The sequence below is a fragment of the Aulonocara stuartgranti genome (genome assembly GCF_965226115.1).
Source record: "Aulonocara stuartgranti genome assembly, chromosome: 6".
NCBI lineage: Eukaryota > Metazoa > Chordata > Actinopteri > Cichliformes > Cichlidae > Aulonocara > Aulonocara stuartgranti.
The window spans coordinates 19690222-19706735 of record NC_138944.1 but is presented as its reverse complement, the minus strand read 5'-3'; the positions used below and the strand labels follow the sequence as shown (position 1 = coordinate 19706735).

At 42.0% G+C, this 16514-nt stretch overlaps 2 protein-coding genes across 5 annotated transcripts; one reads left to right on the top strand and one right to left on the bottom strand.

Moving 5' to 3' along the window:
* The first annotated feature begins 2433 nt into the window (after positions 1-2433).
* On the top strand, positions 2434-5316 carry grhprb (glyoxylate reductase/hydroxypyruvate reductase b). Its single transcript, XM_082535045.1, has 9 exons — positions 2434-2682; positions 3108-3241; positions 3323-3395; positions 3557-3673; positions 3785-3873; positions 3974-4078; positions 4374-4509; positions 4884-5014; positions 5104-5316. Exons 1-9 carry the CDS (start codon positions 2510-2512, stop codon positions 5223-5225), a joined length of 1080 nt encoding a protein of 359 aa, XP_082391171.1. The 5' UTR covers positions 2434-2509; the 3' UTR covers positions 5226-5316.
* An 806-nt stretch (positions 5317-6122) lies between these two features.
* On the bottom strand, positions 6123-16490 carry zbtb5 (zinc finger and BTB domain containing 5; the record flags this gene model as incomplete). 4 transcript variants are annotated; one of them, XM_082536316.1, is made up of 4 exons in its annotated part: positions 6123-10266; positions 13167-14027; positions 14105-14318; positions 16402-16490. In XM_082536316.1, the coding sequence occupies 4 exons, from the start codon at positions 16488-16490 to the stop codon at positions 9100-9102; spliced, it is 2331 nt and encodes a 776-aa protein (XP_082392442.1). In that variant the 3' UTR covers positions 6123-9099. The 4 variants fall into 4 exon arrangements, with proteins under 4 accessions (XP_082392442.1, XP_082392443.1, XP_082392444.1 ...); XM_082536317.1 differs by having other exon boundaries at positions 13179-14027; XM_082536318.1 differs by lacking the exon at positions 16402-16490 and adding an exon at positions 15928-16395.
* Between the last annotated feature and the right edge of the window lie 24 nt (positions 16491-16514).

Sequence of the window (16514 nt, the reverse complement as noted above, 5' to 3'; positions counted from 1 at the left end):
CAACCAATCATTTCACGGAAACTTCTAGGACTATATTTGTGAATAAACGTTACTTATTTTGTGTTGTTGATAAAATAACACACATTTATGATGATTTACTAGATTTCGGGTGACATTTTTCTAAAGAATAAAATTTCACCATTTTGTTTTCAGAGGTGTAATCTTGAGTTACCACCCATTTCTTTTTGCTTGCTTTTTAAAAAACCTAACACTGATCCATGACTCATTCAATAGCTAAAAGGCACCAAATTCAAGGATCTAAACGTAACAGACAACTTAGAAAAATACCAATTTTAAATGGAATCTTTAGAGACTTTGTTACAAGCAGACCCCCCCCCCCCCCTTCTCCCCCACAAAAACACAGGATTTATTTGCTGAAAACTTGGCATATCTGAACATGTTGTGCAGTGTGTCTTTAATAATATTGAAGAAACTGAGAAGTGGGAAAAAAAACAAAATAAGTAAATTAAATTAACAATTTTTTAAAAAATAAAACAGGTAAAGCATCTAACAAATATCTGACACAGGTCCTGGGAGATGCTTCTGACTCTTGATTTAATAAATCTACTGTTCACTGTTTCAGTAGCTGTTAAGAAGCCAGTCTAGTATTTACTGTCATATTCCCATATATCATTGTGATGTTGTTTATTCTATTACTCTTGTTCTCTTCTGCTTGCTTTCTTTTTTCTTTCTCAGCAGGTGATCCAGGTGATTGATATATGCATTTTTTTTTTCTCTGCCCGTTCTGTTGGTTTTTGTCTTTTGCCCTTCTCCCCCGTCCCTCTTCTCAGCTGTTTCTCTTTCCCTCTTTCTTTCTCCCCTTCTTTCCCCCAGTCAAGTCTGTCCCGTATTCAGTAAGTGAAAATAAAATAAACAATAAAAGGTGAATCAAATGGACCATTACGGCAAGGCTGGGATGGTCAGTTTGGTAAAGTAAATCCGTTGGGCATCTTTCTTTGCCTTTAGACAACAATTCTGATGGCAAAAGAGCCAAACGGGACAGGCAAAAAAAAAAAAAAAAAAAAAGAAGCCAGTCTTAAGGAGGGGAAGCAGGGAGAAAAGCTCATCAGTATGTGCAGAAGAGGTCGGAAGAGAGGTAGAACAGTTAGTGTCTAAGTCAGTGTTTACAAATTATAAGTGATGGTCTGTAAAACACAGTGGAGACTCTGTCATGGTTTCAATCTGCACTTCAGACAGTTGTGTTGGGGATTTTGTCAAAACAAATTGAATTATCAACACACATTTTGAACAACTACCAACAGAAAAGCTCATGATTGGCAATGGCTAATGCAGTAAAAGCATACCTGGTTAGAAAAACACACACTATCAGTCATGGACTGGCCTCCTCAGAGTCCGGACCACAACATTACCGAAGCAGTGTGGGATCATGTTGACAGAGAAGGGAAGCAAAGGAAGTCAACATTTCAAGAAGAGCTTTAAATGTCCTACAAGAAGCCTGGAGAACTATTCCTGAAGACTACACAATTAAAGAAATAAAGGTTAAGAGTGTCCAGGCTGTGTTAAAGAATAAATAACACACTGTTCTACCAATAATACTAAGTACTGACTTCCGAGCTCATTAGAATTGTACAAACTCTATTTTTTCCCCTTATATACTGTATTTCTATGTGTGTTTGCACATGTTTCAATAAGTTGCTGAGTCTATTTCGCGTTTTCCTATAAAAATATAAAGTGATTAAGAGTGTCTTAAGACTTTTCACCGTATAGATGTATATTGTATATGTGAATATGGTGACAACAATGCATTCTATTCATAAAAGAAAAAGATAGCACAAAAGTAATACCTGTAACACAATAATGATTTTAAGGTCCATCCAACTGAAAGCAGGACAGAAACAGCAGAAACATGTCAGAAAATATTGCCTTATCTTAAATCAACCTTGTCGATGATGAGTCTGCTTTATCGCTTTGGATTTGAGGTGTGACAATACCTCCTCCAGCCATTACGGGTTAGGGGTATTTTATTTTTCAGTTTGAGAAAAAATAAGCAATCAACCAAGCAACAACTTTTCTATTTTCATGACAACGCAGGCAGGCTCGTGTTGGAAAAAGCCAGATATAAAAACTGGTCGCAACCAGTGAAAGCAGAAGATAAAAAACAATGTTCAGGTCCCCCCCCCTCATTTAAAGAAACAAAGTTCACCAGCTAAGTGAAACATTTACACCACAACTCGATGAAAAACACAATTCTGGTACTGTCTTTGTCACAGCAGGTAGTTATGCTTGTGCCTCCAGTTCCATAATCAGAGACAAAATTGGACCGATTTTTGCTTCTTTTTTTGGGGGGGGGCTAGGGATAAGTATCTCTAACCTTCAGACCTTCAGACTATGCAATGGCCTTCGGACTCCCGCCCTTTTATCATATTGGTTAGTTCACAAAGGAGCCTCCCCCTTGATCTGCAGCCAGAATCACACACAAATCCCACAACAGTCTCCAGAGTCTACTCATCCTACACTGTGGACACTCTGCCCACGCACTTACGCTGCAATGTGGTGCAGTCGCATGGCACTCCGTCGGCTCCAGAAGATCGCCGTTACTCCTTTGAACATTACCGGGGGTCTAACAAGCAACATCCAGAGGGAGATGTCAACCCTGCCACGCGTCTACGTCACACGACAGATCCCACCTGAGGGCCTGAAGATCCTCCGCAAATCCGGACAGTGAGTATTTTTTTAGTATCCTGTTATGTCACTTAAAATAACAAATTTTTTAGCATTTTTATGTAACTACGCGATGTGTGCCGCAGGAGATTTGACAGTGATCACTTTAAGCAGTTTGAATGTCTGGTCTGAGGTTCATCATTTACTTTGAACAAACATGACTGCTAATGTTTGCCTTAAGGTCTCGTCAAATAAAGCACATAGTCTAAAGGGTATTCCCTGAGAAAGAGAACTGCACAAATGTTTCACTGCACCTTAAAATCCCAGGATTTCTATGAAAAGCACTTTGAGATTATGTATCTCTAAGAAGAACCATTATCTGTATATAAATGTGAAACCTGTGCTCATGCATTTGGGATTTTTTTTGTTTTTTTCAAAACTGGATTTGATTTAAATCTTCAGTCATGTGATTTCTGTTTCCCTAGGGTGCAGTTTGAGCTGTGGGACTCAGATGACATACCGGTGCCCAGGAAGGAGCTCCTTCAGAAGGTCAAAGGTGTAGATGGTCTGCTTTGCACGCTGACAGAAAAAATTGATGCGGAACTGTTGGACGCTGCAGGTCTGCCCTTTGCCTTTGACAAATAACCTAAATGCAACAAACAGCCTTGCATGTCTTTATATGTGTGATGTATTCCTGCAGGTCCAAACCTGAAGGTCCTCAGTACAATGTCAGTGGGATTCGATCATCTGTCTTTGGATGAGCTGAAGAAACGGTGAGTTCCCTCTTTCTGTTTTATTTTATTGTAACACGTGTGAATGCCGTTCATGGCTCTACTGAGAGTGATCTTCCCTTTATGAAAAAAGGTTCTTAACATGCAAATAGGCAGTGAAATATTCATGTAACGTTGTATGCAATGTTTATGTTCCCCTACAGAGGAATCCGTATAGGTTATACCCCTGAAGTCCTGACAGATGCTGTTGCTGAGTTGACAGTAGCTCTGCTGCTTGCGACCTCCAGGAGGCTCATAGAGGCCACACATGAGGCCAAGACGTACTGTCATATACAAAATAAGATCACACATGTGTGGAAAACTTACTAAAACATACATGCAAAAATGCAAACTGTGCAAAACAAATTCTCTCTTTCTCTCACTGATGCCAGTGGCGGCTGGGGCACGTGGAGAACGCTGTGGCTGTGTGGTTATGAGCTGGCCAACAGCACTGTCGGTATTCTCGGACTAGGCAGGATCGGTAAGCAGCACGTCACTAAGACAACCTTTACATCAGCGTATCGTCAAACTGCCATTTCTGTCAGTTATGAGCTTTTTACAGTGTGTGATTGTACTCAAAGGTGTGGCCATTGCTGAGCGTCTGGCACCTTTCAAAGTAAGGAAGTTTATCTACACAGATGTGGCCCCCAGGCCTGAGTTGGCGAGTGCCATCAATGCAGAATATGGTAAGGAAGACCCAGCAAGGACGTTACTCTATGATATGTGGACAAAAGATCCCCTGCCAACAGGGCAGATGAGAGGCAGGTTTAAGGGGCTAGTCAAAAGATAAGGCTACTTAAAACCTTTTGACTTTTTATAAGTCTTTCTTGAAGTCCTAAGAGCCATCCACAAACCTAATATGATAAAAGTGATATTAGTGCATCTAGTTTAGTTTTCATCTGATTCCTACCAGCTAAAAAGGTTTGTTTTATTTTAGTTTTCAGTTTATTTTTAATAACCTTGCACTGTATCTTGTTCTAGTCTCTTTTGATGAGCTGGCAAAGCAGTCAGATTTCCTGGCTGTGTGCTGTGCTCTAACACCAGAGACAAAGGAGATCTGCAATAAGAACCTCTTCTCCAAGATGAAAAAGACTTCCATCTTCATCAACACGAGCAGGTATCCCTACCTGATACATGCATGACCCCAAGAGTGGTCTGTGAGTGTTGTGCTCATTAATTACTGATTAACCTGATGTTTAACAGGTTATTTTCCTTCACTGATCACCATTTAATACACAAAATGCAAGGTAGCGGTTTTAAGAAATGACCATTGTGTTTCCTCAAATCCAAATATTCACATTTGAGATATTAGAATTGCTCGCAGTTTCACAAAATGACCTCCACAGTTGACTAGTTCACTCACAGGAAATTAGAATGACTAATCATTTAACTTCTCGGTGACTTGCATCTGGAGAAATGGATATGTACTGTAGGCAATCAGCAGAGAGGATTCTGCCCTTTGAGTCTATAACTGACTTTGCTGTTGTGCAGAGGCGGGGTGGTGAACCAGGAAGACTTGTATGAAGCTCTGTCCACAGGGCAGATCGCAGGAGCTGGATTAGATGTCACTGTTCCTGAGCCGCTGCCAACCAACCACCCACTGTTTACGCTCAAAAACTGTGGTGGGCATTCTGCTACTTTGAACAGGTTTTTAAATCACACTTGGTCCTCTCTGCCTATCATTAGGTTTTAATATTTTCTCTTCCTGCAGTGATTCTACCCCATATTGCGAGTGCCTCCTATACTACCCGTGATGCTATGTCTTCCCTGGCAGCAAACAACCTCCTCCTGGGCCTGCGAGGGCAGCCGATGATCAAAGAGCTCAAGCTTTAAGAAGAAACAGCTTCCACTCTGAAAAAATGATCAAATAGTGGATGATTAGTTCTACTTACTGTTCAAAATATATTTTGCTGACTGAAGTAAATCCTTGCAGTGTTGCAACTGTCTCCTTTTTCTTTAGTCTTCAGTTTCACATTTTTTAGTTTGGGATTCTAGAGTGCTGTGAAAAAGTTTTTGCCCCCTTTCTGATTTTCAAATTATATGGAAAAAAAAGTGATTCAAACCTAGCAGGCCCTGGGTGAAAAAGTGATTGCTCCTATAAACCTACTGGTTTCCCACACTTTGGCAGCAAGAACTGCAAAAAGATTTTTACTCATCTCTGTGGAGGAATTTCGGCTCACTCCTCTTTGCAGAATTGTTATATTTCAGCCACATTGGAGGGTTGGCGCATGAACAACCTGGCTCAGATCATTGTACTGCTGCACAACTCAAGCGTGGGGAAAAGCTGATAGCCGGACATTCTCCTTCAGGATTCAGGATCAAGCCTAAGAAATGGCTCTGTAACTCTTTCCACTCTGATAGGTGTCAGTGACATTGCTTCTCAGCTGCTCATTGCATGTTGCGTTGCTTTTTGAGAACTTTTAGCCTAGTTAGCTTTGTCAGACAGCTTCTATGTTAGCAATTTCTTGAATCAACGGGTCTTGCAGTAATCAGGCCTGAGTGTGGATACGGAAATTGAACTCAGCTTTCCCCAAAAGTGTGGTTAATCACAGTTATCTCTTAATTTAACAAACAAAAAACAATTCTGTATTTACTCAGGTTATTTTGTCTTATGTTAGAATTAGTTTGATGATCTAACACACGTGTGATAAATATTTAAAAATACGAAATTAGGAAGGGGGCCAAGGCTTTTTCACAGCACTGTATATGATAAGAAAGTTGCACACAAACTGAATTTCATAGCATTTTTATTCAGCCTATACAACACCTGAACATACTATACAATCTTCAAAGTACTCAAGAGTAAAGAGACAAACATTTAGCCACCTCATTGTTACACTACGGACGTTATACAGAAAAAAACAAACAAAAACAAACTAACACCCCCCCCCAAACCTTTCAATTTTGGCATATCAATAAAAGTCCGGCTTTACAAGCTAGAGGGCATAAGGCAGTGACTTTAATAATCAATTCAGACTTTTATACACATTTCTTTCTAAGAAATCAAACATCTTCATACAGAGGGTAGTTCAGTCAGTGCAGTTTTAATAATAATTTAATAATTAATACAACAGCTGTAGAAGACATCACCTAACCTGCTTGTGTGACATGTAAACAGTCAAACCTTTGCCTGATCCCATATCTACCTTTGTATTTTTCAAAAGCCTGCTACAGCTACCTCGCTTCATGACGAGAGAAGAAGCTGAATGTGAGTGAGAGTCAGAGCAACAGACTAAATTTTAGTCAGATTAAAGACTGAACCGTCACTGGTCATTTAAATGACTTTAATAGAGTTCTGAATTAAATTTACAGGGAAAATAACTTTAAATAACTTTTTTTTTCCTTTTTAAAAAGTGTCATTTTGTAAAGGGCTAACAGTGTGATGACTCTACAGTACAATAAGGTGCCAACTAGGATTGAAAGCAATGATCCTGTCTCACTGACAGCTCAAGTGTCACAATACACCAATCATTAAACTATACAAAAAGCAAACATGTTAATTAATGTGTTATTTTTTTCCATTCCAGTTCACTAAAACAGAACTCTACAACACAGCATGAATACTGTTTCAAAAAACATACTGCCATCCAGAGGCTGTTTTTCAACCTGCAGGATGTCTGCTAGCAGAAAACCTTCATGTGATATTATTTTTGTAAATCCTGTCTATATTTTTTTTTAAGCGTACACATCCTCAGCTGTAACATAGTTGTCTTGTAACTTACAGCATTCCCCAACATTTATCAAGTTACATTAAAATACAGCTACATAAAACACAAAATTTCTTGTAATTAACAAAAAATGAAAACATTAAAATCTTGTTTTTTAAAATTACTTTCTCCATGTGAAATATTCCTTTAGTGATGTTACATTTTTCTAGACTAGTGGAACTTTGTTTTCATTTCCAGCACAACAGAATAACAAAGGAAGAAGGAAGATCATAAGAGCTGGGTGAGCCGGATGGTTGGATTACAGTGAAGATGTCGTCACATAGTTCAACGTTGCAGTAAACATTATTAGCTGTAAAAAAAAAGACTGATTTGTCTCAGTGTTTTTGTATCAGGCGCAACATTATATGTAAAGAGACACGTATAAAGCACTCATATCAAGTACAGTAGCAAACAGACACGCAATGTTTACATCTTTAGGAGTTGTTTTGTCTCCTCTCCAAAAGACTTACCAGAAATGTGCAATACAGTATTTACATGTCTAAATATTTTTTTTTCCTCCAACACATGCTGAACTTCGCCGTTCTTTCAATAAACGCACAACACCGAGGAGCTATGGCTGAAAGTCACGTAGTGCCATATCTTTTACAATCACAATAAACTGTTTTATGAATTTAGACAGAAAAATGCGTTTGTTTTTTTAAACTTTTCTCCTGATTGCCGTAATAGTTTTACGTCAGTAAACAATGAAACTTCACTCTAAGGTAAACAGTTGTGGTGGAAGGGTAATCAGGCTAATTCATAATTTTCCCCCTACAAGTATAAATGTTTTAAAGTGAGGCTGTTACTCTTGCAGACATATGCCACATGAAGGCCTCCATGAGTACATTTTGAATTATTTGGCCTTTAACCAAAAATATTTTCAACATTAAAATGAGCTCAGCAACAACGTCAGCGACAGACTGAAAATCAACCACAGACGACGATCATGTCACGTTAATTTGACTTGAATAAGTCCACTGCTCGATTCCTCATGATGACTATTAATTAACAAAGTACTGATGACATTTCACCGCATGACAGAATAAAAACACTGTTACAACACTACCTACTCTGTCGCCTTCTCAGCTGGTTAAACTGTTAAAATGCTACAGATTTCAGCATTACCCAGGTCTCTCCCACACACTGGATTATCTCTACCTTTTTTGCTTGCATCTAATAAACCATTAGATTTTAGCACTTACACTCATAATGGCGACCAACGTGGATGAATGTGAATGGATGTGACTGCCCGTGCACAGAACAAGGCACAGTCAATAATGTCAGCTGCTACATGTTTTTACAATTATGCACCGAATATGAATTTAAATACAATATTTTACATGATGTCAGTCTTTAGTGCTGATGTTGCACAGCTGCCTCTGAGTGTTGCAATGACTGAATCTAATTTAATTCCAAGTGTACCACTAACAATGAATCGCCACTAAAGGATCACCTCATGCTCATCTTGAAGTTTCATAATGGGAGTTCACAAACCAAAGGGTGATGTCACAGCAGCTATGTCCATCTTTTATGCTGTGTTATGCTCACAAAATTGTTAAAATATGTTTTTTTCCTTTTTAAATTTTCACATATTGGCCATTATCAATGCCAAATGGTAATTTGCTGATATATCGGCCTGCAGACAAATCAGTCAGGCTCTAATACAGTAAAGTTTAAAGGGTGCACTTTGACACTTTGCAATTAATTAACATAAATAAATATGCTAATTTTGCATGTCCTACATCCCTAAAATCTTTCTATGGGGTTAATTTTTTAACAGAAACTTTATCAACTGGTCCTGGAGAAGATCACGTTATATATTTATATTAAGTTACATTTTCATCCCCATCTTTGGTCTGTGATCAGGATCAGTTAGTTTAGACAGAGCGGATAACAAAACTGGCCGTTCAGTCAGAGCTTCAGAAACATTTTTATAACAGCTTTGTGACTTTAAAGGCAGCTACACTGATTCCTAGTGTTTTAATCTCCACACTCTGCTCCTACAGCAAGCCATTGGACATGTTACTGTTCTGCCAGCGCAGACAGGTGGTCTTGGAATGCTTGTATAGGTGTGACGACTGGCTGAAGCGTTTTCCACACTTCAGACACGCGTAGGGTTTCTCTCCCGTGTGGACACGGATGTGTTTCTTGCAGTCAGTCAGGGTGAGGAAGGTTTTGCAGCAGATTTTGCAGGCGTATTTTCGTGCCCCTTCAACCACTAGGACATTGTGCTCTGAGAGAGCCTTTTTGCACTTGGACAGAACGTCTGCTGAGGCCCGGGTGAGCTGAGGGGGGAGGGAGGTGGGCCTGTTGCCACTCATCTCATACCCCCCGTTCTCATTGAGGAGCAGGGGACCCGCTAGACTTGAGGAAGAAGAGGCAGCATCCTGAAGAATCCCCCCGACTGCCTCTTCTCCTCCCATGCCAGTGGTCATTTTTGGAGCAATGCGTCTGTAGCCTGGATAACTCAGACCTGTGCCGCTGGCTCCTCCTGTCTCTCTTGAGGGCCGTCCCAGTGAATGAAGCCCCAAACTTGAGCGCTGGAATTCTAAATCAAAAGGATCCACTCCTCCACGTCCTCCTCTTGAATTTCCCCCATTTCCTCTGGGGCTTCCTAAACCATCATGCAGGGGGCGGAGGAACAGAGAATCGGCTTGCAGATTATCTCCAAAACTGCTTCTACTCTCACCACTGAGTGGACCTGATTGCAAAAGAGAGGAAGAAGCAGAGCTCGAAGTCCCAGCAGCTTCCTGCCTCAGCAGAAAGCGATGTGCTACTGCATCCCCAGTTGTTGTGTTCGGAAGGTCGTCCTCTCCGGCAACCATCCCCGAGCTGCCAGTCGCAAAATCCTTTTGGCTGAGGAAGCTGGAAATGTTGAAACCAGGTTTGCCACTCAGTCCATTATTACACCCAAAACCTCCGTTCGCACCTCCTCCTCCTATACTGCCCTTGAGGATGAGCTGAGAGCTGGGCTGGAGAAGAGAGTCGGAGCTGGGCTGGGGTTCAGAAGTGAAGCTGCGGTCGCTGCTTTCTGGGCTCAGCTCCACCTTCTCTTCGTCCTCCTGGCACCCAGGCTCGGGGCGATCACTGCCTTCGGCCTGCGATGTGACGTCGCTAATTTCATCAGCTGGCTCGGGCGAACTTAGCGGCTCACGTTTAACAACCACCTAAGAAAAGCAAGAAAAGGAAAGAAATGTTTCATCTAAGGCCAAGGGAGATAAGACCTCAAATTTTAATGTAAGAATTAATATTCACAACACTGGCTAAAGGTCTCACAGTTGGACAGAATTTTATTGTGGAAAGACTTCTCACAGAAACCTCAGAGCCAGCTCCCAAATGGGTAAAACCAGATGCTCTAAAATAATCTCTTGAACAAGCCTGCTTTGCCTTACTAAGACGTTTTATTTTTTCTAGCATGTCCTTTCGAAATAAAGAATTAACATCCAACCATTTCCCCATTCTTCTGTCACAGTGCGTTGCTACTTTGTTGACCTGTGTCGTCTTAGCAGCTGTAACAGTAATTTGCAGGTTCAGGGTGGATTAAGCCATGGTGATAAATTCCTCTACAGGGAGTGCAGAATTATTAGGCAAGTTGTATTTTTGAGGAATAATTTTATTATTGAACAACAACCATGTTCTCAATGAACCCAAAAAACTCATTAATATCAAAGCTGAATGTTTTTGGAAGTAGTTTTTAGTTTTAGCTATTTTAGGGGGATATCTGTGTGTGCAGGTGACTATTACTGTGCATAATTATTAGGCAACTTAACAAAAAACAAATATATACCCATTTCAATTATTTATTTTTACCAGTGACACCAATATAACATCTCCACATTCACAAATATACATTTCTGACATTCAAAAACAAAACAAAAACAAATCAGCGACCAATATAGCCACCTTTCTTTGCAAGGACACTCAAAAGCCTGCCATCCATGGATTCTGTCAGTGTTTTGATCTGTTCACCATCAACATTGCGTGCAGCAGCAACCACAGCCTCCCAGACACTGTTCAGAGAGGTGTACTGTTTTCCCTCCTTGTAAATCTCACATTTGATGATGGACCACAGGTTCTCAATGGGGTTCAGATCAGGTGAACAAGGAGGCCATGTCATTAGTTTTTCTTCTTTTATACCCTTTCTTGCCAGCCACGCTGTGGAGTACTTGGACGCGTGTGATTGAGCATTGTCCTGCATGAAAATCATGTTTTTCTTGAAGGATGCAGACTTCTTCCTGTACCACTGCTTGAAGAAGGTGTCTTCCAGAAACTGGCAGTAGGACTGGGAGTTGAGCTTGACTCCATCCTCAACCCGAAAAGGCCCCACAAGCTCATCTTTGATGATACCAGCCCAAACCAGTACTCCACCTCCACCTTGCTGGCGTCTGAGTCGGACTGGAGCTCTCTGCCCTTTACCAATCCAGCCACGGGCCCATCCATCTGGCCCATCAAGACTCACTCTCATTTCATCAGTCCATAAAACCTTAGAAAAATCAGTCTTGAGATATTTCTTGGCCCAGTCTTGACGTTTCAGCTTGTGTGTCTTGTTCAGTGGTGGTCGTCTTTCAGCCTTTCTTACCTTGGCCATGTCTCTGAGTATTGCACACCTTGTGCTTTTGGGCACTCCAGTGATGTTGCAGCTCTGAAATATGGCCAAACTGGTGGCAAGTGGCATCTTGGCAGCTGCACGCTTGACTTTTCTCAGTTCATGGGCAGTTATTTTGCGCCTTGGTTTTTCCACACACTTCTTGCGACCCTGTTGACTATTTTGAATGAAACGCTTGATTGTTCGATGATCACGCTTCAGAAGCTTTGCAATTTTGAGACTGCTGCATCCCTCTGCAAGATATCTCACTATTTTTGGCTTTTCTGAGCCTGTCAAGTCCTTCTTTTGACCCATTTTGCCAAAGGAAAGGACGTTGCCTAATAATTATGCACACCTGATTTAGGGTGTTGATGTCATTAGACCACACCCCTTCTCATTACAGAGTTGCACATCACCTAATATGCTTAATTGGTAGTAGGCTTTTGAGCCTATACAGCTTGGAGTAAGACAACATGCATGAAGAGGATGATGTGGACAAAATACTCATTTGCCTAATAATTCTGCACTCCCTGTATATAAGTTGTAAAACAAATAAAACCTCTAAAGTTAATCATAAATATTTTTTTCTAACTCTAGCCTATAAATGGAAACATTTAGTGGAAAATTAACATGTTAACTTTTGCAAGAAATGGCTTCCTTGCCATTACTACTGCTGCTGCTGCAGAGTGGGGGGGTCTATACTATACTGGACAGTCTTTTCAGGCTAAAGTAGGTACTCTGCAGTACTGTGGTACAGTTTACAGTAATGAAGTGCAGGATGGGTGTTCACGATCACTGTTAGGACTGGTTATGACAGCTGAAACTCGATGGCCGAGTTGTCCCACCTGTTATACCCCTTTGAAGTCTGCTTGAACTCTTCTGCCTGGGGTGTGTGTGTGTGTTTAGTTCATGGACTGTAATGTCAATTATCTGCACATTAGTTAACGAGGCCACAAAAACACTGGTCAAATTTATGTCTCTTGGATCCAAGTCGATGAGAAAAATGTAATCAAGGCTTCAGGGTAACAGTCATTAGTTTGAATGTAAGTTGATGACATTCTTTACTACCCTTCACCTGCCAATCTCCACCTTTAGATATTACACCGCCCAAAGGTTGGAGAGTGGCCACGACAGCTCATGTAACATCTGCTAATATCTCGTAAATTGCAGCAAGCAAAACCCACAAAGAGCAGTGGACCTCAGAGTCAGCACAGGTCAGCTGTCACAGTCCGTCCGCAAGGAAATCAAATCCTCAGAACAGAAATTATGTGTGACTTATTTCTAAGTGAGTCATTTTCCCCAGCTGCACTGCTACACCCGATCTTATGACTTCCCTCTTCTGTCCAATCCCTTAACCCCTGGTTGCATTAATGACAATCAAACCAACGATTTCTGTTAAGTTTGTTTACTTCATACAGACAAGCCTGAGAGGTCTGGAGAGTTTTAACTATGAAAATATTCCTGCCCACTGAAGAGACAAACCTGTAGCTTTACCTTCTGCTCCTCTTCTTCGTTCTCCTCCTCCTCTGTTCCTGATTTTATTTTCACCCCTGCTCTGCTGTCCTGCTGATCCTGGTCATCCATGTCCTCTTCTTTGTTTACTCCTTGAATTCTCCCCAAGTTCTCCTCCTCGCAGCGTCCACTATCTGACTGACTCGGCATCTGAGGGTCATCTTGGGACGCAGCTGCTAACCCAGTGATTGGAGGGTCAAGTTTAGATTCGTCCCCCATCTTGTGGGAATCCGGGGAGAGAAGTGCTCCCTCCTCCCGCTCTGCGTTCACCCCTTCTTCTCCTAACAACCCGAGGTTAGGCGCCAAAGGACGCTGTCTCTGTCTGGGTCTCTCCTCTGAAATCCCCAGCGCCAGAGAGGGCTTCCGTTTGTGGAAGCGTCGGATTGGGAAGGAGGCCCTCTGGTCAACCACCCTACTGCCAACTACATTTCCCGCCCGGTCGTCTTCCATCCCACCCAAAGCAGAGCTCACCAAGCTGAGCCCCAGCTGCTGCAGTAAGAAGGAGCGCTGCAGCTTTGAAGTGGCAGCATTTGCTGCAAGGTTAGCATTAGCTGCTAACATCGGGTTCACTGCTAAATCAGCTACTTGCTGATGCTGCTGCTGTCTGTGCCTCTGCTGCTCCTGCTGTGGGTGGTGATGGGCAGCTCTGTCGGATGAGGGGGACATGGGCAGCGTGCGCGTCGTCAGGTAGTGTTTGCAAGCCTTGACCACATTGTTGAGGTGCAGATGCGAAGCTGCGAGGAGAACATCCATGACATTGCTCTCGCCGAGCATCAGTGTTGACGTGTACATCATGTCCACGAGAGCAGCGAAGGCCTCGGCCGTCACCACCTGCAGAACGCACACAGTGGTTTCAATCACCATTAGAATGACTAAAAACACTTTTTTGACAGCATTTTCTTTCTAACCTCGCTGTCCAGCTGGATCATGTTCATGCTAGCATCTCCCTCTGCGACAGTGAACAGCGCTCTGAAGTGGGTGCTGCAGGCCGCCAGCACGGAGCGGTGGGCTTTAAAGTGTCGGCTGCCTACCACGATGACACAGTCGCAAAGCTGACCATGGACACGCTGATAGTTCAGCTGCTGGAAGATCTGCTCAAAATGGCCTGGGAAATCCATGGCCCTGCAGACAGAGGAGCAGAGGGTAGGTTAATTATGCAGAACTACAGTCAGTTAGCAAAGATCAGGTGATCTACTGATGTCACTGCATCTGACCTATCAGCAGCGACCTGGAGCTTTTCAAGCTTCAGTGTTCTTCAACAAATTGGGAAATTCAGTTTACTGCCCCTACGTACTCTTACCCTTATCATCATAATGCCCAAACCAATAGTTCTAAGTTAATTGCTGTATTACAAGAAACAGACTGTATGTAGTTGCCAACTTGACATTATTGAGTAGCACACTGGTTGCAGCTTGCTTTTTTGACAATCCATTATGCATGAGAAAAAAAACAAAAATTAAATAAGATCAAGTTATCTTAATGGATAAAACAATTGGGGACAAAGTGATAAATCACAACATGTGTTACTACAACACTCATCACACTTCAAAATGTTAAAAAACGCTTATTTATCAAAGTAAGACAGGAGAGGATGGAGAGAGGTTAGATTTTAAAAGGTAAGGACTGCTCCGTGACATTTAACAGACTGGGAAGTTAAAGCTGAAACATAACATCCTCATTCATTTTAGACACTTTTGAACTGATACCAGATCTATACCTGATGTGTTGCTTATGTGAAGTGTATACTAACTTTTGCTATTCCAAGGTTGCATGAAAAGGCAGTGTATGGCAGGGTAATCCGGTTAATCTGTGGTACTGTGGGGATGTTTACAGTGCAGAACAGATGTGGCGTTTATGGTTACTGTAACAAGGAAACACGTAAATTTAAAGTTATGGAAAGGAGATTAATTCACTGAATTCTACCTTTATAGTGTGTAGGGGTGTCACAAATCTGCCCTGACAGCCAACAAGAGCAGAAACTCAGGTCAGCTGATCACAGCCCGAAAACAAAGAAAATTTCATTGTGCTTACAATAAAAATTACTTCCAAGTGATGCTGCACTACAAAACTAGAGATCTCACACCTACTCGAATCAAACTTGAACCCACGATTATGCTCATTTTTCTGCTTAGGTGTAGCTACATCAGCACATAGAGCGAGTTTGCATCTGAATTTGGGCTGACATAATGTTTGTACTCCCATAATATTATTTGATTTTTATATTATTAATGAAGTTAAGTTAGCTTTGCACAAAACAGCTGATAGAAATGTCCTCCAAATAGCTCATTTTCACTGCATTTCAGAGTCTGGATCCAGCACTTCAGTAGTTTTTGAAACAAGTATGTTCACTTCTACTTGAGTGATGAAACTGTGCATTTTTGAGTACCTGTGGATGCAGTCTAGGATGTCTGAATGGTGATGGGGGTGAAGTTGGACCAGTTTTTGTATTTACTAGCGAACAGCCAGGATGCCGCGGTGCTGTCGTTTTATTTTGGTTACTGATTACTGTGCACCAAATGTTGCGTTTTCCACTGTCTTTGCCTTCTTGCTATAAAGTCATATATTGACGAACAGGTCTAACTTTATTGAACACCGTCGTCTTTACACACAGTTAACGTCACAACTGCAATGGAACACAATAGCATGGGATGCGACTGGGTAAAATGGCACAAAAGAAGCACTCTGCTGGTGCTGTAAGTCAGAGCAGAGAGCCAGCGGTACTTTAGGTTACCTTGAAAGATCCGGAAAATGCAGGTATCGAGAGGGAGAACAGGGCCCCGATTAGCTAAAGTTAGCTGGCTTCAGCCCAACAAATAGCCCGTTAGCTAAAGTAAAAGCAGCGGCATGCGGTCACCGAGACTGGACAAAATGTCCCCTCAAGCCGAGCTGTGGATAGCTAACATTTCCGCTGCTACCTCCCGCGTCCCCCTGCGGTCGACTTCCTGACGGTTTGACCCCGAAGCGGCTTGTTTGGTTTTGGCCGTGGGAACGTAAAGCTGGCCGCGATGCACGGTGACGCGGTGTCCGTTGATCTCCAGCGGCTGCCAGGCTGAGCACACAGCCACGGCGCCAGAATAACCGTTAGAATAATATTAATGCCTCCTATCTATTGGTGAGTGGTAGCGTCATGCTGTGTTGTGTTTTCTAATATTTCCCCCGGCCGACAGACGGTTTTTCCAACCAGACTCACGGGGCGGCGCTGTACCTCTTTTTCGCGTCCATGACCTCACCCGAGGTGAAAAGCTGCAGCTTTACAGTTTCACCACAAGGCGTCGCTGCTGCACCCCCACACATAGCCAGTTAGCCAAAGATTATAAA

What these genes read in the sequence shown, in the direction of transcription:
- grhprb (XM_082535045.1), top strand. Translation starts at nt 2,510, where the DNA reads ATGTGGTGCAGTCGCATGGCACTCCGTCGGCTCCAGAAGATCGCCGTT. An exon ending in GGAACTGTTGGACGCTGCAG is followed by an intron (nt 3,242 to 3,322) that starts GTCTGCCCTTTG and finishes GTATTCCTGCAG; the next exon opens with GTCCAAACCTGAAGGTCCTC. An exon ending in GCCACACATGAGGCCAAGAC is followed by an intron (nt 3,674 to 3,784) that starts GTACTGTCATAT and finishes CACTGATGCCAG; the next exon opens with TGGCGGCTGGGGCACGTGGA.